The sequence below is a fragment of the Eremothecium cymbalariae genome, chromosome 3 (genome assembly GCF_000235365.1).
Source record: "Eremothecium cymbalariae DBVPG#7215 chromosome 3, complete sequence".
NCBI lineage: Eukaryota > Fungi > Ascomycota > Saccharomycetes > Saccharomycetales > Saccharomycetaceae > Eremothecium > Eremothecium cymbalariae.
In genome coordinates this window covers 128,020-152,446 of record NC_016451.1, presented here as the reverse complement: position 1 = coordinate 152,446, position 24,427 = coordinate 128,020, and the positions used below count along the sequence as shown (strand labels likewise).

The window sequence follows — 24,427 nt, the reverse complement described above, 5'->3', positions numbered from 1 at the left end:
ATACAAAGTACACGTTAGATTCATCTAAAGGTTAATTAATTTTCTTTATTATTATTTTGGTTTTCATCAGTTTAGTATTTTCTTGTTTAAATTGTATAGTTTTTGAACTAAAGACACAATATAACGAACGTTCTGTGTATATTACAAAACACAACTGCATCAAAGAGGAAGATGGTCAGGATCATTTGGTGATTCGTATATATTATTATGTCAATCAAACATGGGCTACTACTAAAACCAATTGTATAGCCGCTCTTTTAATATGGTTGTATGGTTAGGTCGTCACACTTTTGAAGAGACTACAGTGGCGCACCCAGACATTGATTTGTTCAAAGATGTGGCTCTTTGAGTGCTTCTTTATGACTAATTAGAAGAAGTGTTCATCCACTTATAAATGGTATTCGTCTAGTTAAAATATAGCATCATTCTTCCAGAACTACTACCCCTTGTTTCTATTTTCTGATATCTAAAACTGTACGAGGGAAATATGCTGTCGCTACAGCTGGCTCACCAGATGGCGAACAGACATGTGCTACTTGTTGGGTGTGGAACTGTTGGGATGACTAGGGTACATAAACTCATTCCAACAGGATGCAAGTTGACAATTATTTCACCCGAGAATGATGAAGAGTTGCTTGAATATTTACCAGAGTCTGAACACAATGTGGAAGACAAGTCATCCGGCCAGGATAGTGAGTTCATCAACCATGATTGGACACCGGAAATAGCTCAAGTATATCACTTGATTCGTCGTCAGTTCCAAGACAGTGATATTTCTTTACACAAGTTTGAGATAGTTTTAACATGTCTGCCCAGTGGGGAGTTGAGTACGCATATCTATGATTTGTGTAAACGGCCGCCTGGTAATGGTATTATGTGCAATGTTGCGGATGTTCCAAATAAATGCGACTTCTACTTTGGGAGCAACTGCCTTTTAGGAAGCCAAGGATTGCAAATAATGATATCCTCGAATGGGTGTTCTCCAAGGCTCACGGCGCTCTTAAAAGAAGACATAATCAGGAGATATCAGGGATTGGAATGGGATGAAATGTGCAAACGGTTGGGTGATCTGCGGGCTCAGGTAAGGGAAAAGAGCGCAGGAATGGAGGGGTTTTCCAAACAGGAGATCATACGATTCAGGATGGAATGGATTAAACACGTTACAACTGAATTTGGTCTAGACAATTGTGCACAAATTGATGTTCCAAAGCTGTGTGATCTGTTTGATACGATGGCACTGAAGGCAGCCGATCATGGGAAGGAACCAACAGGTTTTCCAGATTCCCTAGTTCAGGAATATTCAGAGAATCCGAAGCGAATAGAAACCTGTGAAATCTAAGGTTATATATTATGTATAAGCTGATCCTATGGTAGTCAATAATATGGGCCAGATTAGTTATAACGGCTGGTCCCCTAAATAATGCTAAAACAACATTAACTACATAAAAAAATAAATGATTTGTAACCAGATGCTGATGTAAATGCCTTGTTGAGGGGTAGGGGATCATATATAATGAGGATTCGTAGATTGTGCAAATATCCAGCTTCAAGCGATCTTCTTTACGTAGGTTTCACCCCTTCTTGCAACAAACCTGGAAGCAGCATCCTGTCCATCCTTCACTACGGCAACCCTCATTGTTGCCAAAATATTATGTGCAGCATTGGAGTGCAAGTACACACCACCATTAAAGGCCTTGGTAGCATCTTTGCCAAGAGATGCCCGGATCAAGGTTTCGCCACCTGGATGTTCAGTGATATACCCAGTAACGTCATGTACAATACCGGAAATGACGACCAAACCCGGATTGGCTTTCGTCTCCTTCATAAATTCGGCCTTGTCCCACACTGGTAAATCAGATAATGGTGTCCCCCAGTTCAACTTGGCACGTTCGCGGTCCAATTTCTTCTGCTTTTGTTGAATTAACCCCTGCTGAATAGCATTTTGGGAGAACTTCTTCAAGTTGTACGCGAGACCAACTAAAGACGCACAGTAGATGAAGAGCTTTGTTGGATCGTATTGATACCATTTGATAGCATTCCTGTAGTCAGTAGGGAATTCATGGTGAAAGTTGTGGTAACCTTCACCAAAAGTTACCAGGGCTGTAATCCAATTATCCCTAGGAGTACGGTGATCATCGAAGGGCTGGTCCCCTAGATAATGTGCTAACGAGTTGATGCAGAACGTAGCCTGCTGGATCATAAACACACGCAAAATCCCTCCATAAACAAGACCTCCCAGAAAATCGCCGTATATAAAGTGACAGAACAATGCTGGAAACACTAAAGCCGCAAAAGCCATCAGTCCAAGATAATGACGATGCTGGAACCGAACAACCCAGTCATCAGTTAAGTCCTGAATATCAGCCCGCGCACGCCATCTCGGATTAGGCTGCAACAACATCCATCCCATATGCGAATACCACAGCCCTCGACGTGCGTCATAGGGATCTCTCGCAGTGTCCGTGAACCGATGATGGATCCGATGCGAATGCCCCCACCACTTGATCGACCCCTCAACCGAAGAAGCTCCAAAAACCGCAAAGAACAACCGCAACGGCCACCTGGCACTATATGACCGATGAGACCACAACCGATGATACCCTGCCGTAATCGACAGCCCACCAACTGCATAATACACTACCGCAAATACCAACACAGGCATCCGCAGCGGCACCCGCCCCGACAAAGCCAAAAACCACCCAATAACAGGCACCCCAACCACCAAAATCATATTCAACCAGTTCAAATGCATATGCCAGTTATTTAACGTCCAGGGCTGCTCCGATATATGCTTCTTTTTCCGATATAGTTCCTTCTCCTCCTGATCACGTGCCAACAAATACTCCATATTAGAGTCATTCTCATAATCAACCGCCACCATCGCCTTAGACCCCATCAACTTCCCCAGCCCGTTTATCACACGCACCGAACCCTTGTTGGCCCCCGCTGCAATCTTATTCGTATTGACCAAATCTATCTGTTCCATCTTGCCTCAAATCTCTAAACCGCCTTTTTTCTTCGATCTTATCGCTCTCTTGAACACTATTAATAGTATAACAAACCCTTTAATCCAAGATCTTCCTTCTTTCGTATAATAGAAAATCCCTCTACAACACTAATTACTCTTGAACCTCTTGCAGAGACTCGCACAATTGCCGTGCTGAAAGAAGCCAAAACTAATTCTTGCAGGTTCCTCGAGTGCTATTCACAACTGCAACTCGATACCGTGTAGCCAACTGTACTGTATATTACCCAGCTAATTCTTTTGTCGGTCAAACCTAGCATGCCCATGCGTCCGTTATCCAGGAGAACATACATCCTGCCTCGCAATATATACTACGTCTCGGAAACACTCGGGTACAGCACAGTCCCGTTGGCAGCAGAGGTTGAGTAGCCAGAGAGCACTCAACAGGCCTCGCTGGGTTGCCTAGCGCCGATGGGCCTTGGTTGCGGATTTGTTGGACTCGGGGCCAACATCAAGATGGCGTTGGCCCAACGAGAAAAAGAAACGCGATCACGTGACCGTGGTAATGGGTCGATCGAGAACGAGATGGGTTGAGCGGAGGGAAGCGGATGCCAGCAGCAGCAGCAGCCTGCTGCTGCTGGCACATGGATGGGAGGATATGCGTGGGATCCGCCGGATCCATGGAGGACTAGTTTTCGTGGAGCGTGCGATGCAGACGTCATTGTGTGGCGGAGTGCAGAGAGGAGTTCGTCGATGTGAGTGGTCAGGGTTCCGCGACGATCCACACCCGGGGTAGTTAGTGGCCATTGGTAGCAGTTCAGGTCTTTTTGGCACATATGTAGGTATTCTGCGGTGGCTTACATAATCAATGCTTGCAGGTGACACAAATATTCGATTATGTCAGCATAGCATAATATACGAAGTTGAAGTTTGGAGGTAAGAGATGGAGGAGGGACGATAAAACGGTGCACGGGGGACACGGTATGGATGGCTGGTTAGAGAAAGCACACCTGGGTGGAAGTAAAGAAGGAATCAAATGAACGAAAAGCAATATCAAGGCACAGGGTTTCCTGGAGGATCAGGTGGAGCGCCTGCGGTTGTTGCAGGTTCACCAGGGCAGCGACATACGTCGATTGTGGAGCTGTTGTCGACGCCGCCGCCTGCGGCGGGCTATGGCGACAGTAGTGGGCAAAAGACGGAGGAAGAACAGGATTACCAAAACCACAAGCGAGAGCAGCTGAAAGAGCAGTTGGATGTGTTGGGGGAGGATGGCGTGCCGCTGTCGCGGCAGGACAGTTCGTCTTCGTGTGAGTCACGTGATTCTACGGCGGCGTCTTGTTTGACTAAGGTACATACTCAAAAGTGGCAGCACATTGAGCTATGCGAGTTAGTTGAGCAGAATAAGCTGGTGTTTATTGAGGCGGAGATGTCGGTGGAGGAGGCGTTCAATACGTTAGTGCGTCATAATCTGACGTCGTTACCTGTGGAACAATTTTCCGGTGATATGGATTGTGTAACATTTGATTACAACGACCTAAATTCGTATTTGCTGTTGGTGTTAGGTAAGATATCTGTAGCGGACGAGGATATTACTCGAAAATGCCAGTCCGGACAACCAGTTCCAGTGGGGCGGATAGTCAAGTTGACGCCGAAGAATCCGTTTTACAAGTTGCCGGAGACGGAGAATCTTTCGACTGTTATGGGGATTTTAGGGTCGGGTGTGCATCGTGTTGCAATCACGGACCCATCTACGACTACTATCAGGGGAATTCTTTCTCAGCGTCGGCTAACAAAGTACCTATGGGATAACGCACGTCAGTTTAGTAATCTGGAACCGTTGTTGAGCTCTTCACTTCAAAAGCTAGGTATTGGTGTGTTGGACTTGCACACACCGCCCACTTCGAGACAGTCGAGGGTTATTTCAGTGCAAGGCAGTGAATCGTTGTTGGTTGCGCTGCACAAGATGCACTCCGAAAGGATCTCTTCAATTGCTGTGATTGATCAGCAAGGTATGCTACTTGGTAACATTTCGGTCACCGATGTTAAACATGTTACACGAACTTCTCAATACCCTCTACTAAACAACACCTGCCGTCACTTTATCAGTGTTATTCTTAACACCCGTGGGTTAGAGATGGGTAAGGACTCCTTTCCTATCTTTCACGTGTACCCTACAACTTCCTTAGCACGCACTGTTGCAAAACTGGTCGCAACTAAAGCTCATAGACTATGGATCGTACAGCCTGCTGAACAGCTGAACATCCAGATACCTTCTGTTGTCCCTACCACTGAGAATGTAGATTATTCCCCTAGGGCAAACTCTCCTACGCCTGGTCTGCCTACAGCATGCTCGGGGTTGGCCTCCGGGCCTTCTACAACAAGCCCACAGATTGGGAACTTCGAAAAAGACTACAGTGCAGGAAAGCTGATTGGAGTGGTGTCATTAACGGATATTTTAGGCTTACTTGCTCGCAAGCATACAGAAAACAAGAAGGTGGATCCGCTTGCCGCCAGAAGGCAGAGGGGCCCAATGCCCAGATGAAGTTTCTCCATTGCCTTCACGTAGATCCTATGCCGCGCCGCATATGTAAACCATATAACACCTCTTCATTATTTAATTTGCTTTGACAGAATACATGTTGTTAGCATATACTTTGTGTTATATAAAACGGTAAACTTGTTTCTTGGGTTGGTTTGGCTTAGTTAACAAGAATGAATGAAGTCGATCGATCGAAATCGCTTTTCTAGGTGGAAAAATACAGTTTAAAAAGTTGTGCAAAAGAAAATATCGATGATTATATTCATGTTGAGACCTAAGTGCAATATTGAAAGTGAGTAGGCATGAATAAGGTGCCTATCAAGACGGCAAAAGCAGTTCCAAAGTCTCTATTATACCGTCAAGCCAAACGTACTGGATCACCAACAATTTCTGATGGTCAACGTGCGAACCTGATCATCGAGTCTCTGCGGGACGTTGGATCACTATTTTACACATCATACAACGATGACGATGAGAAAGACGCTATTCTTCGTCATGAATCTATAGTGGCGAAACTTAATTCCGGTGAACTTGACGTATTAATCCGCCATAATTACTCTTCAATGCATTCTGCTCATTGCTGCGACGCAAATCTACTTCGGGCCAAATATCCTGGTACTCCAAACGAGTGCGAACTGCTGCAAGGGGCTCTGGATGAATATAACTCTCAGGACTGGAATAAAATACCTCATATGTGGAAGCAACTTGCATATTACCATGGTTATGGATCATGGGGCCCACGAAAAGGAATGTCCTTTCTGGGACGTAAGCCGGAGGATTTTTTTGTTACCACGAATAGAGAGCTCTGGCGCTGCAACGAAGTGCGTAAGGACTACCTCAAAAAAGCAGCAGAACTAGACCCTGCTTCACGGTTTATAATGCTTGCAGCTGCAATTGTCGCTGCTATTGCCCTTGCAGGTGACTACCGGCGCCGGCAAGACAAGAACGCAACTGTCATAGAAGCCCACTTCTCCTAGGACGACAAACATCATAAGCGTGACATTATTAGTTAGTATTTTCAAATACACACATGAAATATAAAAATATACGATGCAAACTTCCTAGTGTTGCCCCAATATATGAGTAGTGGTAAAAGGGTTAAATGCGTATATATATATAGGTGGAAGGGTTATGTTGTATCAATCAAAACTCGTCCCTGGATTCTTCTGTTACGTATCCTGCACAAAAAAACAACAATGAAAATTATCCCTAGTCCCACATCCCTTCATTCAGAATCTTCAATCTCGTCCTCATCGTCGTCATCGTCATCCATATCTTCCAAATCATCCTCCCAGGACTTCTCCACCGTCTCTTTGACTCTTTTTACATACTGCGATTTGTGATCTTTGAACAACGTTGCCGCCTCCACATTCGCAGGCGACGCAGGATTAGGGTCATTGAACAATGACTGAATTGAAGTTAATATCGAGGCAACATCGTACGTAGGTGTCCATCTGTTTTGCAAAATATCTAAACATATTTCACCATTCGCATAAACATTCGGATGGAACATCTCACTTAGAAATTTAACATGCGGTGGCTTGTTAGGGTACTCCTCATCAAATTCAAGAAGTAATCGAAACGTACCATCTTCATACGGCGTATCTGCAGGTCCTATAATCATTGCATTCCATACCATCACATTATCGGGAAGTGGTGATGCTGATACGCCTGGAGGCGCATCCTCTTTCATCCGTTTGAAATCCCTCATCAACCTTCTTCTTGCTGGCGTGCTCATCCTGTCCTGCACTTACTGCTCAGTATTTACGCACACTAATATTTCAACTCTATAAACTATTCAAAGAACACCCTTTTTACCTCGCTGCTGGACTTTGTGCTGATCAATCTCAAAGTTTCAAATCCACTACTTTCAGCCTAATTAATGCCTTTAAAGGATCCACTTTTAAGAGAAATCCTCATAGTCGTATATAGGGATACATGATAATTATAAGGTTTCTCTATTAAAACTAGAATACGCTGAATTGGAGGTGTTTATGGTTCTTGAAACGTTATACCTTGTCGAGCTGCAGCCTGTCAGTGTGGTACATCAGGTTTCCGAGTTTCAGAACGGTGTCTGTGCCGTAACCCTGTATGGAGTGGACCGTAAGATCACCGTTCCAATATTCTGCGTAGACTTTGCACATAGCGAGGCCGATTCCAAGCTTGTAGCGAAATGGTCTGCCGAGGAGGTTCAGGAGGGGTCTGTTGACTTTATAGCGGCCCTTTTTGAGGTTTGTTTCGTTCATTGATTGGAGGGAGGTGTACTTGAGCTTGCCAAAGGCAAGGTCTAAGTCAGAACTGTTGAAATCTGTCTCGTAGAGGTGGTCGTAGATTGAGATTGTTTGAACACCCGGTAGTTTGTGGAAGTTTTCTAGCGACTGCATGGAGAGCTCCTTTGATTTTCCAAAGGACCAGATGGTTTTATCATCGTGAAGTATCCCGCCTCCACGGTCACTGATTCTGAACAGAAAACTATTTTCATTTTCCACGACAGTGACGACGATAGGATGGGGCTTCGGAAGGCCGAGCCTGATGTACTGTTTAATGGTGGCCTCGTAGCTGTTTCTGAGACATTCCACCAGGAGGTATTCCAGATGTGTTGGAAGGAAATAGAAGTTAAGATCGACATCCCCGTCGATTATAAACTCCGGCAGCGGAATTCCATCATAAAACATATCTTTAATGAAATTTTCACACATCTTTGAAGCATCTAGGAGGTATTTCTTAGCACTGCAATTTTGAATAATGTCGCCTAAAACCAACGTGTTCTCCTCCTTCCCACTCATGTAGTTCGACGTAACACTTAGATGTTCTTCCACAATTAGCCGCCTTGAGATTCGTGCTCTTAAGAAACTGGAGATCAACTCATCCATTTGCTTCTGAGGATAAAGATCAAGTATCCTACATTCCAGTGCCCCCATGATTAAGTGCGGGAGATTAAGACTATTAAAATCACTCAATATCATACACAAAAATTCCGCAAACCTTCTATTATCCTCCAAAGTCCTGATGGCAGGAAATTTCCTGAACCGTTCAAATATATTATAATAAGACTCATATACCTGCACAAAATGGAAGTTATTCACCACATTAAATGGTAGATCTTGTAACTGCTTCAATTTATGCGCCATCCGAACAACTAACTCATCCTTCGCAAACTGCCCCGAATTAATCACCTTCTGTTTAGTCAACTTGTTCGAGTCATCATAATATTGCGCTAACTGCTTTAAAGACACGGCATGTGGCTTCCGCTGCAGATATTTCTCAATAAGTATCTCCTTATTATGATAATAGTGTTGTTGGTTTACGTATTTGGACTTTCTGGGGTACGCACTTAGTGTAGGACTAATATACGTCGTCAGTTCCGCAATAGGAGTAGTAGGAAAGTACTTACTAAAGTCTGGAGTTTGTGAGATGTTCCCACTTGTCGTGGAATAGTATCGCTTCTGCCATCTCTCACACCTTCCCACACCTCGACTACCCCTCATATATCTTTTCATAAATATCTTCTGCTGGTTTTTGCTCATCAATGTCATCTCAATTGTAGCTACCAACACTTAGAATTCCCTAAACTGCCTTATACCAGTCCTATTCCTTGTGAATCATCATTCCATTAACCGAATTAACCAGCATTTTTAAGTATCGGTATAGCCCTTTGCTTTTGAGAAAATTCCAATATTTTAATATCGTTCCATATAGACGTCAAGGTATTTGGAGTGTTCTGGCTTCAAGACAGCCACTTTACAGGGAATTTACGGTCTAAGAATCAGGCAAAACGGTTCCAGACATAAGATAAACGATCTGAATAAGATGGCAGATCAGGAAGGTATGTATAATTGCAGTTTGAAGGGTTTGAAGATTTGATATTTGAAGATTTTTTTATTTTGTGTCGTATTTGATTGATAGTACTAACGATTTTCAAATGGTTGAAGTAATTGTTATAGAAGACGATGAATACCAGAATTCTGGAGGTACCGAGAATGGTGATGTGGTGAATAGTAAACGGTCAATGGAGGTATCTAATTTACAGAATCCAGAGGTGGTGAAGAAGCAGAGGTCAATACCGAATATTGCAAACGAGTTAGCGAAGAATAGGGCCGAGGTGAGGCAACCAACTCCTAATGTGGCTAAACAATCTACCCAAGCGCCGCAAATCAGACCTAGGTTACATGCGATACCGTTATCATCTTTGCTTTCACCAAGTATCGACTATAATTACTCCAAGCCATTTCCAGCTCCTGCAGCTGCAGGACCTTCCCAGGCGCTTGTGCCGAAAATAGAGTCGCCGTATATGGAGCGCATTCTGTCTGATCCTCGAACGTCAAAATCCAGTGTGACATCAGCACCTACATTAGTAGCTAATTCTGCTGATATATCGACTGTAACAGCGTCGAATGCAGGGGCAGACTCTCCGCAGAATACGGCAGCAACGTCATCTAGCACAGCAGGAGCATCTCCAAAAGCGGGAGCAACCGCAGGAGTGGCCCCAGCAGGCAGTGGGACTGCTTCTTCTGGGAAGAAGGCTTCTACAAGGAAGAAGAGAGGTGATTCTTCTTCTGGCTCTACAACTAAGAAGAGATTAGATACCAACAAAAATACTAGTAAGAAGTCAAGTAGCAAGGCGGCCGCCAAAAAGGAGGAGACAAGTTCAATGCCAAAAGAGGCTTCGCCCAGTTTGCCACAATATTCTTCGGTTTCTACATCTTCTCAGGCTCGCAAGATTATACTACCATCTCAGGATGTTCCAGCAGCTCCAAACAGCACTTCACCGCAGTCTCCTGAAGACACTGAAGAACAGAATATTCTAATAGCAAGGATAAGTTCCCCGGTAAACGCACCTTCTCAGAAGGGACTGAAGAGGTCACAATCTAATTTGAATCCAGGTCAGAAGACTGGTGTTCAAGATCCGCAAAAGGCTAAGAAGACCCTTTCCGCTTCCAATGTTCTGAATGGTAGTACACCAACACCTACCCCTCCGCCACCAGTATCAGGAAGCTCCACTTCGTCGAAAAAAGCATCAAATACAGGTAATGCAAAGAAGGAAACGAAGACTAAAGGCAAACAAACTTCTTCTAAGAAAAAAGATATTCCTGGAACACCTACCGCAGGTTCTGAGGTTATTCCACCACCTACCACTGCACCTCAGACTCCAAAAAAACTAACACCAGCTCAACCAATTAAATCACCATCCCTATTAGACGCACTCGATCAGAAGTCGGGAGGACTCGCTGCTGTTGATGATGACCCCCCAATTATAGTAGTTGATGTGCCGTTGCATCAAGTGGACACAAACGACTACTTGGACGAAAACGGCCAAGTTGTATTCAATTTCTATAACCTTGCCCATGAAAAATTTGGCTCACAAATGTCACGGTCAAGAAATAATGCTGGTGGAAGCAGGGATAAATCGGAGAATGGTGATGACATTCTTCTTGTAGAGGACGACGATGATGATGACGATGACGATGACGATGACGAACCAGGATCAAATGTTGGTAGTAACCCCTCACCCTCCAAAAATAATAACAAGAAAAAGGCACATCCAATGAAGGGCAAAAGTCGTGTTGGTAAGTATGACATCGACGATCCCTTTATAGACGACTCTGAATTGTTGTGGGAAGAACAACGTGCTGCTACTAAAGATGGATTCTTTGTTTATTTTGGCCCGTTAATACAGAAGGGCCAATATGCCACATTTGAAAGAGTGGATGGTACAATGAAGAAAGGCGGTGTTAGGAATCCTAGGTAATAAAAGAACTAAAATGAATGATTGTTAATAGAAAACTAGTTAATAAACCTCCCCCGGTCCACTTCCTATCCCTCAGTTGTTTTAATACCCACCTTATGTTTTTTTTATTTGGCCTGTAACCTGAAAGCATGCTTGAAATCTAGTATTCGACGGGGTTGCATATACAACTAATGCACTGATAAAAGACAATTATCAACATATAAATAATGCAATGGAACTGTATAAATACACTCATAATGTATTTAAGATAATAATAACCAATACTGCAAATTTGTTATTTATTTAAAAGAGAAGAGATATCTGATATTCTATCGTATTGTAATTGCACACAAAATAAGAAGCAATTTATTCGTTTAAGAAATCAATTAATGCATTGTTTGATATATTGATGAACCCAATCTCTGGTATATTTGTATCGCTAGGACAAAAATGCGTTTGAATTGTATCTGCTACTTCTTGTAATAGAAATTTATCCCATTTGTATCTTAAAACTACCAAAAGATTCAAATATGCAAGTACTGTTCCTAGTTTAGCTGGATCTTGACTGTTTTTATTCTGTTTAATTCCGAGTATCACTAAACTATGGATTGCAGCCATCCTATCTTCATTTATTAGTATATGAGGTCTTGGTGGGGGTACAGGAGCAACATTATTGAACTCCCCATTGGATACTTGGGTAGCTGCCTCATCATTCTTTGACTGATCTGAAGAATAACTAATTGAACCAATCTCGTATCGATCCTTCAACATTAATTCTTTAGCTATATCGAGCACAATACTTTTAGCACTCTCATACGGACATTGTAGCATTGTATTAACAATAAAGTCAAAAGCGATACTTTCAGGCACCAGGGACAATATCTTCGCTAGAATATTAAGTTGCATCATTCGCAATTGACTATCACGTTGGGTACATGCATTAATAAGTGATATTTGTATGAATACCATGTTGACATTTTTAGGCAGCTCTTGAATTGTTTCATAATTTTCCTTGTACGACTTTTCACTTAAAACCTTAATTAGGAGATATAGTGTACAGTCAGTCACTGATTTATTTGTAAATGACTTAGAGTACATCGAAGGTGTATTGAACCTCAGATACATATAAATAGCATCATTAATTGTGTAATTTGAACACCACATTTTGCCGGGCTTAAGGTCCTTCACTAGAAACATTAGCAACACACCTCGGGAGTCTAAAATTAACCGTTTGATATCGGCAAGTTTCTTTAATTCATATGTATAAGCAAGTTGATAGATAACTTCACTACTATCACTGGTAGTTACAGTAACTCGTTCATTACTTTTTGAGTCATTCTGTGTAGTACGAGTGTAAACATATTTGGATTCCTCGATGCAGGACTGAATAAACTCGTTCATGAAATCAATATTAAGTGACTCCGCCAAATTCGCAAAGTCTTCTAGAATTAATCTCAACTCTTTTTCCACGTCCGAAGATTCAAAAGGGATATAATTCTTCAAGGAAAAGTATTCAACTGACCATTTAGGGTTGCTGTTCTTCATCAATTGGGCCACTGAATATGTCAGGGCGCTACATATCAACTCTCGTTGTAGCTGCTCTTCCTGAATTGTTATTTTGAGATCTTCATTGCTCGAAACCTTATTGGAGGGGACCTTACGGATTACCATGTCAGTGTAATCCTTGTAAAAGACGTATAGCCTTCTTAAAACAACTTGCACATTATTAATACTATCTGAGTGCGACTTAACCAACTTAAATATTACTCCAATCGCCTCTCCCAAAAATCTCGAAGGGTACAATGTGGGTATTCGACGTAGAGTAGCAGTCATAAATTCAAGCAAGATATGGAATCTTAGGGCAAAAACAGCCTCACGTCTTTCCTCATCAACAAGATGATCCAAAGAAATAGAAGATTCTCCATCTTCCAACCTCTGATGACCTTTACTCAACTGCCTCTCATCATCTGAAGAACGTTTCATCTCTTCGTAAGTATCCAACGTCTCAGTTTCTTTGCTAATATCCGTTGAACCTATATCATCCTCGTCAACAGCATCATCCCCAATTATGTTCAATTGAGAAAGTAGGTCACAGACAGTTAAAAAGCATTCTTTGGGATTACCATACGTCGACACTTCAGTAAAACAACCTTGAACTGAATGCCATACTCTGTCGTTAGCCAACCCTTCAGACCAATTGAGATTTTTCTGGTTAATAAACCCTATCAACACTTTAGGCAAATCCCATCCAAGCTCTCTAACAATTTCATGATCTTTCTTCAATAAGCCTTCCAAGCATTCCAAAAATTCCACCACACCTTCAATCGCATAGTTTTCATTCAGCTGTCCTGCATACAAATCAATAGCAGTGGCAAGTGAAACGATGTCTACAGATCCATCCTCAAACATGCCTCTCAACCTTTCACAGATCTCACTAACAACCGTACTCATTTTAACCTGCCTTATATGCCAACTAATCAATCGATTCGCAGTTCCCTCGTAGCAGACTTATCTTCCAACCTATACCCCCTCCAATCAACACTCTGTTACAACACGTTCCTCTGTCACCTAGTCTGCTTTTAGTAACTTGATTTTGCACATTCAAGGAATCAAGCATGCTTCACGACCACCAACCCCTCAAGACCCCATCAACAGAAACCATTCTACTTACAGATCGATGAGCTCGGTGCTCGAGAGCGAAACAGAAAGCAGTGCTAGCCAGTCCCAGTTCGACAGCAGCCAGGGTGTCATAAACTCGTCTGCACATCATACACAAGAGTCGTTACAGAATCGACTGGAAGAATATAACGAACGGTTGAACAGACTTCAACTGCCTTCTGCAAGCGATGATGACATTCCAACAAGTGCGACTACAGACAATAGCTTTAGAGATGAATACGATTCTATAAATATAGAAGACGAACTTCCCTTGGAGACATCTGCTTACATGGGTAGCCAAGTAAGCGAGGAGAGATCTGCTTCGTCATCACCATTAGAACCAATGGAAGAGCAGCACCAGCAGCCGCAACGCCCAATCCGACCTCAAAAGATTTCTATAAGATTCCAGCCGATCGGATCAATAGCCCAGGTAGATCCCCAGGTATGTAAACTTGGCAGTTCTCATACGTTTGCGATGGTAACGATGTTTTTATGCAAGAAACTAAGGTTAGAAGATGTTCATTGTTACATTAGCAATTCATTCGCACCAACTCCACAACAGAATGTTGGTCAGCTCTGGGAGCAATTCAAAGTAAATGATGAGCTTGTAGTATCTTACTGTGCAACAGTTGCCTTTGGATAAACATATATGGTGAATAAGTACTAGTTCTGTGCGTCTGTATGTAGTGCTTGGGATTTAGCTTAATGCTGTGGGGCCCTTTTAAATAATAAAATTTAGGAAAGATAAAACACACATAGACGAAAGTACTATCAAACAAGCAGAAGAACAGGAATAAGAAAGAGGAGGGGTTTAGTTTGGGATCATGAGCGATACAAATTTAGATAATGCGACTATTGATAAGTTGATTCCGCAAATTTTTGATCAGATGCGGTCAAACCAGTTGAATAATACTAAGACGAATGGGGGGTCCCTGCCGTTGTTTATGTCTTCAGTCTCTACGCCCACGCTTTTGAAAGAAGTGGAACAGCTGGATAGTATACTGCCAGTTATAAAACATTTGAATAATTCGTTGAGACATTCGACGTCGGATAATCTGAATAGGATAAAGAAAACGTGTGAGTCGGTGAACAAGGTGTTAGATACTTGGATCAAGATCCAATCTCAGGCGGGTTACGTTAGCGAGTTGTTGGATGATAAGGAGTATCTTAAATATATAGATGCAACACAGGGGGATGAGGCCAAGAAGCAGAATTATATGGAGAATAAAAGGGCAGAAGTGGAGGAGATACGAAGGAAGATTCAAGAGAAGAACAAACCTGCTGTAGCTACAGTAGAGGCGCCTCTTCCTAAGAAGCCTTTTTCTAAGGCAACAGCGAATTATAAAAAGGGTAAAGTGGGGGCATCTGGTATACCTAGGAGTAGTGCTAAGGTTCGGAAGCCCGTCTCGAATCCAGTGGTTACTACTGGTGCGAAGAACCGGAGGATGTTCCGTTAGACAATCACCCTATGGTTGTGATATTGGTTTTGTGAGCATATGTATATATATATATTATATTATAAAATGTAGCTTATCAATGATAAAACCGCACATTGGCATAAAGACGTACAGGTTTAGATTAATTAAACAGTTTAACATAAAAGTTTATTTTGGAATCCAAAAATACAAGAGGCCGGTTATTTGACGGTGACTACCTCCTCTAATGCGATCAACAAATCTGAAACTTCAACGGTCTCACCATCAGTAACGAGAACATCCTTAACTTGGCCATCTGCTGGAGAAGAAATAACCATTTCCATTTTCATTGCGCTCAGGACAGCCAACGGCTGGCTCTTTTGTACAATGGAGCCCTTGTGGACCTTAACCTCAATAACGACACCAGCCATTGGTGCACCGATTTGGAAGGGATTGTGAACATCTGCTTTAGGCTTCAAAACAGTCTCCACTTTTTGAGACTTGTCCAAGACAGAGACCTTACGTAATTCACCATTCAATTCAAAGTATACTTCCCTTCTTCCGGTAGCCTTATTCAAATCACCAATCGCTTGTGGTTTTATGATCAATGTTTTACCTTTTTCAATGTTGACGACAATCTCTTCTCCAATAACAGGCGGGGACAGGAAATTCCTTGTTGGCAAGACAGATAGATCACCATATTGCTCCTTAATCTTACAGAAGTCTTCGTAAACCTTTGGATACATATTATAGGATGCAACATCGCATTCATCAATGTTACCAAATCTAGAAGCCAGCTCTTCCCTAATTTTGATCAAATCAAACGGAGCCAATTCCAACCCGGGCCTGCACGTTAACTTTCTTCTCTTATTCTTCAAGATATCTGTTCTCAGTGGTTCTGGGAAGCCACCATATGGTTGGCCAACTAAACCTTCAAAAAAGTCCATAACTGAATCTGGGAAATCCAAGGAGCCAGCCAGGCGTCTAACGTCATCGGAAGTTAGTTTATTAGTGACCATAAATTGTGCTAAATCACCAACAACTTTAGATGTAGGAGTAACTTTCACTATGTCTCCCAACAACATATTAGCCTCACGATAAGCCCTTTTCGTTTCCGCCCATTGCTCGCCCAGACCCAATTGTTGGGCCTGGAATAATAGGTTAGTCAACTGGCCACCTGGAATTTCGTGTTGGTAGACTTCAGGATCTGGGCCTTTCAAATCAGCTTCAAAACAAGAGTATAGAAGCCTCATTTCCGCCCAGTAAGCGTCTAACTGACGGGTATGGTCTGCATTAATATTAGTATCAACATCGCCATCCAATGAAGATAGTAAGGCATTAATAGAGGGCTGAGATGTTAATCCAGACATGGAATTGATGGCAACATCAACAACATCTGCACCTGAAAGTGCACATTGGACCATAGATGCAACACCAGTACCTGCTGAATCATGTGTGTGAACATGAATTGGCAAAGCTGGGTACTTTGTCCTAATAGAGCCAATCAACAATTTTGCAGCCGATGGCTTCAATGTGCCAGCCATATCCTTGATACCAAGAATGTGGGTTCCCATCTTGACAATCTTATCGGTAAGTTCCAAGTAATAATCCAAATTGTACTTTTTACCTGGTTGTAGCATGTCACCAGAATAACATAGCGTAGCCTCAATAACACCACCAGCTTTCTTAACGGCATTTACGCCAACTTCCAACTGATCTAAATCATTCAACGCATCGAATACCCTAAATATATCCACACCATTCTTTTTAGCTTGTTCAACAAAATGATCAATAGCATTATCTGGCAAAGAAGAATAAGCTACACCATTAGCACCACGCAACAACATTTGGAAGGGAATATTAGGAACCAACCTACGTAAAGTTCTAAGACGTTCCCAAGGATCTTCGTGTAAGAATCTCATGGCGACATCAAATGTAGCACCACCCCAACATTCCAGAGCAAAAGCTCCTGCCAGAGCATGTGAGGTCGTTGGTGCGATAGCCGCCAAATCGTATGTACGGACTCTAGTGGCTAATAACGATTGATGAGCATCTCTCCAAGTAGTATCCATCAGTAAGACACCATTGAATTTTCGTACTTCCTTTGCAAATTCTTCTGGACCTCTCTCCAAAAGGACCTGCCTCCAACCAACAGAGCTAGGTTTCGAAATATCCAATACTTCACCATTTTCATCATATAGATGAGGAATATCTGGAGGAGTATGTAGTTTAGGTAATCCAACCTGGCCCTTAATAAATGTACCATTAACGGCAAGATCTGCCAGGTAATGCAACAATTTCTGCGCTCTATTTTGAGAGGCTACCATCTCAAACAATTGTGGGGTATCATCAATGAAAGTGGTCCAGCAATCACCGGAGATAAAGACTTGATGCATTAATAGGGTTAATAGAAAAGGAATATTAGTCTTCACTCCCCTGATTCTGAATTCAATCAAAGCACGCAGCATCTTACGCCGAACAATTTCATATGTGGAGCCCGAGCAAGTACATTTTACCAACATCGAGTCGTAATGGGGTGAAATAATGGCACCAGCAAAAGCACTACCACCATCCAACCTGATACCATTACCACCTGCAGATCTATAGACATCCAAACGGCCAGTATCAGGCTGGAAGTTCTTACTTGGATCCTCAGTGGTAATACGACATTGGATTGCAAATCCACGTGTGGTAATACGGTCTTGATATAACCCTAGTTGTTCTAAAGAAGCACCTGCAGCAATTTGGATCTGTGCAGCGACAATATCAACACCAGTAATCTCTTCTGTAATCGTATGCTCCACTTGGATTCTAGGATTTATTTCTATAAAGTAATGTCTGTTCTGGTTATCAACCAAAAATTCAGCAGTGCCAGCATTTCTATACTTTCCAACCCTCGCTAACTTCACAGCATCTGTCAAAATCGCATCACGTACTTCCATAGGCAATGTCTTAGCAGGGGCCACTTCAACAACCTTTTGGTGTCTTCTTTGCACCGAACAGTCTCGTTCAAATAAATGAATGACATTGCCATAGTTATCCGCAAGTAATTGAACTTCAATATGCTTGGGTTGTTCCAAAAATCGTTCAATAAAACAAGTACCATTACCAAAAGCCGTCTTGGCTTCCGAGGTAGCCCGCTGAAACGCATCTTGAATATCATCTCCTTCCGTAACAACCCTCATACCTCTTCCACCACCTCCAAAAGCTGCTTTGATAATAACCGGATACCCATATTCCTCAACAAAACGTTTAGCATCCTCCACAGAATCAATAGGCCCCGGTGTTCCTGGTACAGTTGGAACATTAGCCTTCGCTGCTAAATTCCTAGCAGAAACCTTGTCCCCAACCGCATCAATCACCTCCGCAGGAGGCCCTATCCAAGTAATACCTGCCTTCTCGACCTTCTCCGCAAATTCTGAATTCTCTGACAAAAATCCATACCCAGGATGGATGAAATTAACCTGGTGTTGTTGCGCAATACTAATAATCTCATCAATTGCCAAATAAGCACCAACTGGAGTATATTTACCCTCCTCACCAATCATATACGCCTCATCCGCTTTTAAACGGTGCATAGACAACCGATCCTCATGCGAATAAATCGCAACCGTGGTCATAGACAATTCATGCGCCGTTCTAAATATCCTAATAGGAATTTCCCCTCTGTTAGCAACTAGAACCTTGTTCTTTTCACCAAGTAAATTTGAGTCATTACGCAGCCCTGCCAATTTTGATGTCATAACACTTTTTACAATCTGTATTTCAGTCAAAGAGTAACAAAAGGAGAAACAAAAGCGAACGATAGAAAGAATTTACCTCTTTCTAAAATATATCCTGTCCTTTGATGATATTCACCAATTGTCTCGAGCAATCGATTGTTAAAGCTTATTTTAATCAATTTTTACCATAATTGGGAGAACTTTTATCAAGCAAAGTTCTCGATATTTATAGTTTGGTTATTTTACGCTTATTAGCCGTGGACCCTGGATTTAATTTAGTTATCAAGACCGTTGACCAATGAACTTCGAGAACGTGCCATGCGTGGGTCATGATGATGTGACTCAAGAAACGGCTTTTTAAGGAAGGATTAGGCGGTCCAGATACTCGGTTTCAGCTACTGTTCCTGGAATCACGTGTGACGAAGCCGGGTTACGTAAGACATAATGGTATAACGTTGGTTTAAATATATTAGTTGTGTCATACTATATATATATATATAATTACAACGGTATAATAGCGAGGTATGTATTTTTGTTATTTTCCTTAGTCTCTCTTCTCTCTCTTTTTAGTACATGGGTTCACCACGGTTGAATCTCAGCCAATGCCATGCGTCGGCGTCGGCGTCAGCATTTCTCCTATGCAACGGTTCACCTTTGGAGAATCTTAACCAGTGCCAAGCATCCGCATCTGCACTTGCACTTCTCTTGTACATGGGTTCGCCACGGTTGAATCTTAGCCAATGCCATGCGTCCGCGTCACGTTTAGCGAGGGTGGAGTCGGAAGGTGCAGCGGCAGCGTTGGCTACAGTTGAGTTGAACAACAGGATGCCGTTTTGGGTTCCGTTAAGTATGGTGGTAACTTGAATGTCGTTTCCATTGCCTAAGTCGATGAATCCGAGGACGGCTTCTTGAGGAATGTTGAGATGGGATTCAGCACCTTGGGTCTGCACAGGAGCAGCGATGGCTGTAGTGGCGGCTGCCAAGATTGGAAGTAAACTAGATAACTTCATAATGGTTGTAAAAGGTTGCAATTTAATTGTTTTTTTTGGCTGGTTCTTGGAAGGGAATGAAAGAGGAGAAAAGAGGACGGAAGCACATTTCAATGCGTTATATGGTTCCTCTTTATATGATTTTAAAGATACTAGATGAGTTAAGAAGATTTATTCAGACCTGTTTCAAACTCGTTGTAATTTCATATTGGAGCCCGTGCTTTATCCATTGTCCAAGTTGATACAGTGATGCCAATCACTTGAATGTATTAGATGTAAGGTCATTAATCGCCCGATCGGGAAATATGACCGTTTCTTGAGCTTAATTTAAGTTAAATTGGTGAAGATGTACTGTGAAACGTTTTTAAGCTTGCATTCAACAGCAAACTACATTGTGGGGTTATTGTTTTGTAACTCAGTGTTGATTGTTAACTCAGATTTAATTATATTGTTTGTTGTAGGACTTAGCGGTGCCGTCCGAAATAGATACTGCTATGGTGAAGCGAACTGCATGCAATATTCAGGCATCCATCTTACAAAAAGAAGTGTATGGGCAGACCACTATGCTTATAACAATGCTGGCAGACCAGCTTTGCGCCATTGTTGTATTCAGAATGAGTCAAATTTGTAGTATCAATTTATCATCACCCAACCACCTTGCAAAAAAGAACATCAAACAAAGTGCAACAGAACCTTCAAGCTCTCCACCGTTCTACCATTTCGTTCATCCATTGCCCACCTTGGATTTGCAGCACTTTGGGCAATTCCTCTGCACCTTCTAAAACGCCGTCTTCGTTGACAACAGCCTTGTCAAAGAACCCATTAAGTAGCTTCAGCACAAACAATGAATTCGGATAAACAATGTACTGAGCATAAGGAGGCTCACACCAGTATTCAAGGTACTTCAAATATGCTTTGAATTTAGGATCTTGCCACAATTGGTGTTGGGTCAATAGATAAGTAACATATGGGATGTTAGCTAAGGATTGTACAAATTCCAGTTCCACTTCGAACCGACTGGGAAGTTCTTCTTGTTCTCCAGATGCGTCTACACTAGGCTGCTCCGACTTCGTTGACATAGTTATAATTAACAAACGTCCTTATATGCCCTCCTGATCAAGTCAATTATCGTAGAATCACCTTCTACCAGCTGGTTAATGATAGATGGTGATGTTGATTAGCTCAACATCATCTTCTTACAATATACGTAGATCATGATGTAAGAAATTAGAAGCTTTTGAATTCCAAATCACTCAACACATTGAGTATGGAAGTGACGCCAGAAGTGATGTTTATGCAAAGATGAACCGGAGGTTGCAGCGTTTTAGGTCTGCGTCAGAATGCTTTCTATTTCTTTTATGTCCCAGCATCCTTGTGGTGGGAAATGTGATTAGTTTGCTGTCAATTTCAGATTTTTGGGTAGCTAATAAAGATGGTATACTCAACGTTTGGTTCGTAAAACGTGGATGGTTTTGGACGTCAGTTATAGCTTGGTGGTGTCAAATCAGATATGGTGATTTGAGTCATACTAATATTAAAAGGACGCTGATAAGGTATATTCTCCTTACGGTATGGTGGTTTACGTTTACACAGTCAGTTTGGGTGGGTGTGGCACCCATCATGGACCTTGTATTTAAGCTTACAGGAGGTCATTGTAGCTTTGATGTTTTTGATCAAGCTATGGTTGTTAGTGAGAAGTTTCAAGATTCAGAACCACGAAGGTTGGGTTCATTGAAGAAGTTGGTAAAATGGTTCTCTGAGAGAAGAGACGGTAATGCTGGTATGGGGGAGGAAACAGTCTACTGGTTAAACTGTAGGTTAGGGGAAGGCCCGTGTGAGAATACTAGCCCTAGTAACAGTGCTATGAATTCTTTTATAAGCGAGGCGTTAAACAATGCTTACCCAATTGATAATGGTCAAATGTGTCGAAAACTTGGTGGATATTGGACTGGTGGACATGACCCTAGTGGGCATGTATTTTTAATTACGTTGATGACCATGTTCCTAATTGGTGAATTAAGGTTGTTCTCAGATAAGGTTGGGAGAAGGTTAAGAAGCACCAGCTATACATATTTCAGAATGTCGTTTGCATATGTGAAGGAGCTTTTAAATAACGGTCTCGTGTGGAATTTGATTGATGATGATGATAGCGACCAAACCCCTTTAATACTGAAAACGCTCGTTTATCCACCGCTAAAATGTTTCTGGACGTTATTTAAAATTATTATTCTACTAGTAACCTATATTATTTGGGAAAATCCTGTAATATTTTTAATTGGTCTTATATTTACATGGTTGTGGGCCTTTTTCATTACGTGTACCATGTTTCACTCACTTGGTGAACAGCTTACTGGGTTAATAGCAGCATACATTGTTGTTTCCTTAATTTATTGGTACATTTATTGAAATGTGACAAAGTCCTTTTATAAAGTTTAAATGTTTCTATAGTTTGTCTTAAAATGTGAACTAAATTCTCCATGCAGAAATTGGTAATGCCTGTAGATATTGCACTTTTCTTCTGGTGTAAGTGAAAAATAGAAATAGACCAACGAATATGCATATGAAGTTTGTTACGTAGTACCCATCTCTAATTATGATAGGTTGGCCGCCCTTTTTCAAACACTGCTGTTTTGTAATGGTAACAATATTATCTTCAATGCCTTTACAATCGTAAGTTGTAAAATGGTCAATCATCGTCATGACCAAAAACCGAGACCATGTACCTCCCAAGTTACTCAATGTATTTAACAAAGTCATGTAAGTGCCTCCAATCAATGGGTCAGCAACAAGTGTGTGGAATGCAGACATTCCCACAAATTGGACAGTTGCCATGAAAGATCCCAACAAATTTTGGATAATAACTAACAGGAAATACCTCTTCGTAATTCGGCCATCTACTGGAAATTGAGCTATAACATAACTTCCCAGAATCGCAGCAATAACTCTTCCCAAATAACCCACAAGCCACGGAGTCAATACGCCAGCGTTACCGACAATCGACCGTATTATAGGGTGGGTTGTCTTAGGTTCATCTTTGTTGGATTCTGAGCTCCACTTAGCAACATAGTAACCGAAGATAATTTCAAATGGAAAGTCAATTAAAACAGTGATCGCCAGATCCTCTCTCTTAAAGCCCTTTTCTAAGAGCTTTAAGCTTGTCGCACCCTCGTTGCATTGAAAGGCAAATTTTGAAATGAAGTGCAATATAATTAACGATTGAACAGCAGGTAGCTTTAAAACTTTAATAAAGGATTTATAAACGGATATCACAGATGCCTTTTCAATTGGTGAATTATCTTCGTACTCAACTGGGGTGAATGGACGCCCAGATGAATTGACCATATCGACTTCCTTGACATCATCATCATCTTTCTTTAGACTAGCCATTGGCAATCCCCCACTCGTAACTGGGTGTTCGGTGGTGTAGAATACAACGTATAACGTCACAAGCATATAAATCCATCCTGATAATTTTAAATATCCACTGAAACTAACCAACCCATAATCTTGAGCAGTGGACCGAATATACTTATTTAGAAAATGCCCAGAGTTAAAACTCAAAAAGATGCTGAAACTCAAAAAATACCCTGTATTCAAACCAACAGTCTGAGCCGTTGAAGCGTAACTCAAGCTTTGCTTAGATAGGATAGTTAATGCCCACCCATCTACTGCAATATCTTGTGTAGCACATAGGAAAACCAAAACAAAGAAGCACACAGTTAAGCTTGTAACATTAATATCAGACAAGGTATCTGGAGAAGACACATTATATGCAGCATCCACCCCCTCAAAGAGCAATCCTTTTGAAATCAGATACCCAACTATCCAAAGCATCAGGCCAGAGATAAATTGGATTGGAATAATCCAGGATCGACGACGACCAACCTTGGGGTTAAAGATAGAGTCAACTATAGGCGACCACAATATCTTAAGCGAATATGGATAGGTGGCCATGGAAAAAACACCAAGCTTGGTGAATGAAGTATCTTTGGCTACTGATTTTAATAGAAATGGCACGGTACCAAAAGCCAACCCGACAGGTATACCCTGGAGAAAATATAGCACCACGAGAAGATAGAACTGTGGCAAATCATGGGAGGCCAGCTGTGATTGCCGCTTGCAGCTCAGCATAGTCTAGGAATATCTTTGTGTTCTTGAAGGTTGTAAATAGATAAAGTTACAAATGTCTGTCCTTTTGTAAGGCTGCACGTACTTTTTTATTAAAGTTGTCAATCAGAAGAGATATCTTCCTACTAAAAACAGTGAAGCTCAAAAAAGAAAAAGGTATTAATGAGTATAAAAAAACTACACAAGGTATATATAGATGGGGGCCAGTAACCAGCAAAGATCTCTCTCCTTATCTTTCTGGACAGCTAACCATATATAAAAACCGAGAATGTTACAGAATGGA

At 41.8% G+C, this 24,427-nt stretch overlaps 15 protein-coding genes across 15 annotated transcripts; 7 read left to right on the top strand and 8 right to left on the bottom strand.

Annotated features, from left to right (window-relative positions):
• Window positions 1–487: 487 nt before the first annotated feature.
• On the top strand, window positions 488–1,339 carry MET8 (bifunctional precorrin-2 dehydrogenase/sirohydrochlorin ferrochelatase MET8; the record flags this gene model as incomplete). The annotated part of the gene is made up of 1 exon (XM_003645362.1): window positions 488–1,339. The coding sequence occupies one exon, from the start codon at window positions 488–490 to the stop codon at window positions 1,337–1,339; it is 852 nt and encodes a 283-aa protein (XP_003645410.1).
• Window positions 1,340–1,546: 207 nt separating this feature from the next.
• OLE1 (stearoyl-CoA 9-desaturase) lies at window positions 1,547–2,986 on the bottom strand (the record flags this gene model as incomplete). Its single annotated transcript, XM_003645361.1, has 1 exon — window positions 1,547–2,986. The coding sequence occupies one exon, from the start codon at window positions 2,984–2,986 to the stop codon at window positions 1,547–1,549; it is 1,440 nt and encodes a 479-aa protein (XP_003645409.1).
• A 1,015-nt stretch (window positions 2,987–4,001) lies between these two features.
• Ecym_3079 (uncharacterized protein) lies at window positions 4,002–5,507 on the top strand (the record flags this gene model as incomplete). Its single annotated transcript, XM_003645360.1, has 1 exon — window positions 4,002–5,507. One exon carries the CDS (start codon window positions 4,002–4,004, stop codon window positions 5,505–5,507), a length of 1,506 nt encoding a protein of 501 aa, XP_003645408.1.
• Window positions 5,508–5,806: 299 nt separating this feature from the next.
• On the top strand, window positions 5,807–6,481 carry GEP7 (Gep7p; the record flags this gene model as incomplete). Its single annotated transcript, XM_003645359.1, has 1 exon — window positions 5,807–6,481. The coding sequence occupies one exon, from the start codon at window positions 5,807–5,809 to the stop codon at window positions 6,479–6,481; it is 675 nt and encodes a 224-aa protein (XP_003645407.1).
• Window positions 6,482–6,729: 248 nt separating this feature from the next.
• Window positions 6,730–7,242, bottom strand: RAD6 (E2 ubiquitin-conjugating protein RAD6; the record flags this gene model as incomplete). Its single annotated transcript, XM_003645358.1, has 1 exon — window positions 6,730–7,242. The coding sequence occupies one exon, from the start codon at window positions 7,240–7,242 to the stop codon at window positions 6,730–6,732; it is 513 nt and encodes a 170-aa protein (XP_003645406.1).
• A 271-nt stretch (window positions 7,243–7,513) lies between these two features.
• Window positions 7,514–9,040, bottom strand: PKP2 (protein kinase PKP2; the record flags this gene model as incomplete). The annotated part of the gene is made up of 1 exon (XM_003645357.1): window positions 7,514–9,040. The coding sequence occupies one exon, from the start codon at window positions 9,038–9,040 to the stop codon at window positions 7,514–7,516; it is 1,527 nt and encodes a 508-aa protein (XP_003645405.1).
• A 274-nt stretch (window positions 9,041–9,314) lies between these two features.
• Window positions 9,315–11,253, top strand: HPC2 (Hpc2p; the record flags this gene model as incomplete). The annotated part of the gene is made up of 2 exons (XM_003645356.1): window positions 9,315–9,330; window positions 9,437–11,253. The coding sequence occupies 2 exons, from the start codon at window positions 9,315–9,317 to the stop codon at window positions 11,251–11,253; spliced, it is 1,833 nt and encodes a 610-aa protein (XP_003645404.1).
• Window positions 11,254–11,598: 345 nt separating this feature from the next.
• YBP1 (Ybp1p) lies at window positions 11,599–13,683 on the bottom strand (the record flags this gene model as incomplete). The annotated part of the gene is made up of 1 exon (XM_003645355.1): window positions 11,599–13,683. The coding sequence occupies one exon, from the start codon at window positions 13,681–13,683 to the stop codon at window positions 11,599–11,601; it is 2,085 nt and encodes a 694-aa protein (XP_003645403.1).
• Window positions 13,684–13,909: 226 nt separating this feature from the next.
• Window positions 13,910–14,533, top strand: ATG12 (Atg12p; the record flags this gene model as incomplete). Its single annotated transcript, XM_003645354.1, has 1 exon — window positions 13,910–14,533. One exon carries the CDS (start codon window positions 13,910–13,912, stop codon window positions 14,531–14,533), a length of 624 nt encoding a protein of 207 aa, XP_003645402.1.
• A 181-nt stretch (window positions 14,534–14,714) lies between these two features.
• DUO1 (Duo1p) lies at window positions 14,715–15,347 on the top strand (the record flags this gene model as incomplete). The annotated part of the gene is made up of 1 exon (XM_003645353.1): window positions 14,715–15,347. The coding sequence occupies one exon, from the start codon at window positions 14,715–14,717 to the stop codon at window positions 15,345–15,347; it is 633 nt and encodes a 210-aa protein (XP_003645401.1).
• A 179-nt stretch (window positions 15,348–15,526) lies between these two features.
• PYC2 (pyruvate carboxylase 2) lies at window positions 15,527–19,048 on the bottom strand (the record flags this gene model as incomplete). Its single annotated transcript, XM_003645352.1, has 1 exon — window positions 15,527–19,048. One exon carries the CDS (start codon window positions 19,046–19,048, stop codon window positions 15,527–15,529), a length of 3,522 nt encoding a protein of 1,173 aa, XP_003645400.1.
• Window positions 19,049–19,593: 545 nt separating this feature from the next.
• Window positions 19,594–20,037, bottom strand: Ecym_3070 (uncharacterized protein; the record flags this gene model as incomplete). Its single annotated transcript, XM_003645351.1, has 1 exon — window positions 19,594–20,037. The coding sequence occupies one exon, from the start codon at window positions 20,035–20,037 to the stop codon at window positions 19,594–19,596; it is 444 nt and encodes a 147-aa protein (XP_003645399.1).
• Window positions 20,038–20,711: 674 nt separating this feature from the next.
• Window positions 20,712–21,095, bottom strand: SOH1 (mediator complex subunit SOH1; the record flags this gene model as incomplete). Its single annotated transcript, XM_003645350.1, has 1 exon — window positions 20,712–21,095. One exon carries the CDS (start codon window positions 21,093–21,095, stop codon window positions 20,712–20,714), a length of 384 nt encoding a protein of 127 aa, XP_003645398.1.
• Window positions 21,096–21,318: 223 nt separating this feature from the next.
• SCS3 (Scs3p) lies at window positions 21,319–22,422 on the top strand (the record flags this gene model as incomplete). Its single annotated transcript, XM_003645349.1, has 1 exon — window positions 21,319–22,422. One exon carries the CDS (start codon window positions 21,319–21,321, stop codon window positions 22,420–22,422), a length of 1,104 nt encoding a protein of 367 aa, XP_003645397.1.
• Window positions 22,423–22,482: 60 nt separating this feature from the next.
• Window positions 22,483–24,147, bottom strand: Ecym_3067 (uncharacterized protein; the record flags this gene model as incomplete). The annotated part of the gene is made up of 1 exon (XM_003645348.1): window positions 22,483–24,147. One exon carries the CDS (start codon window positions 24,145–24,147, stop codon window positions 22,483–22,485), a length of 1,665 nt encoding a protein of 554 aa, XP_003645396.1.
• Between the last annotated feature and the right edge of the window lie 280 nt (window positions 24,148–24,427).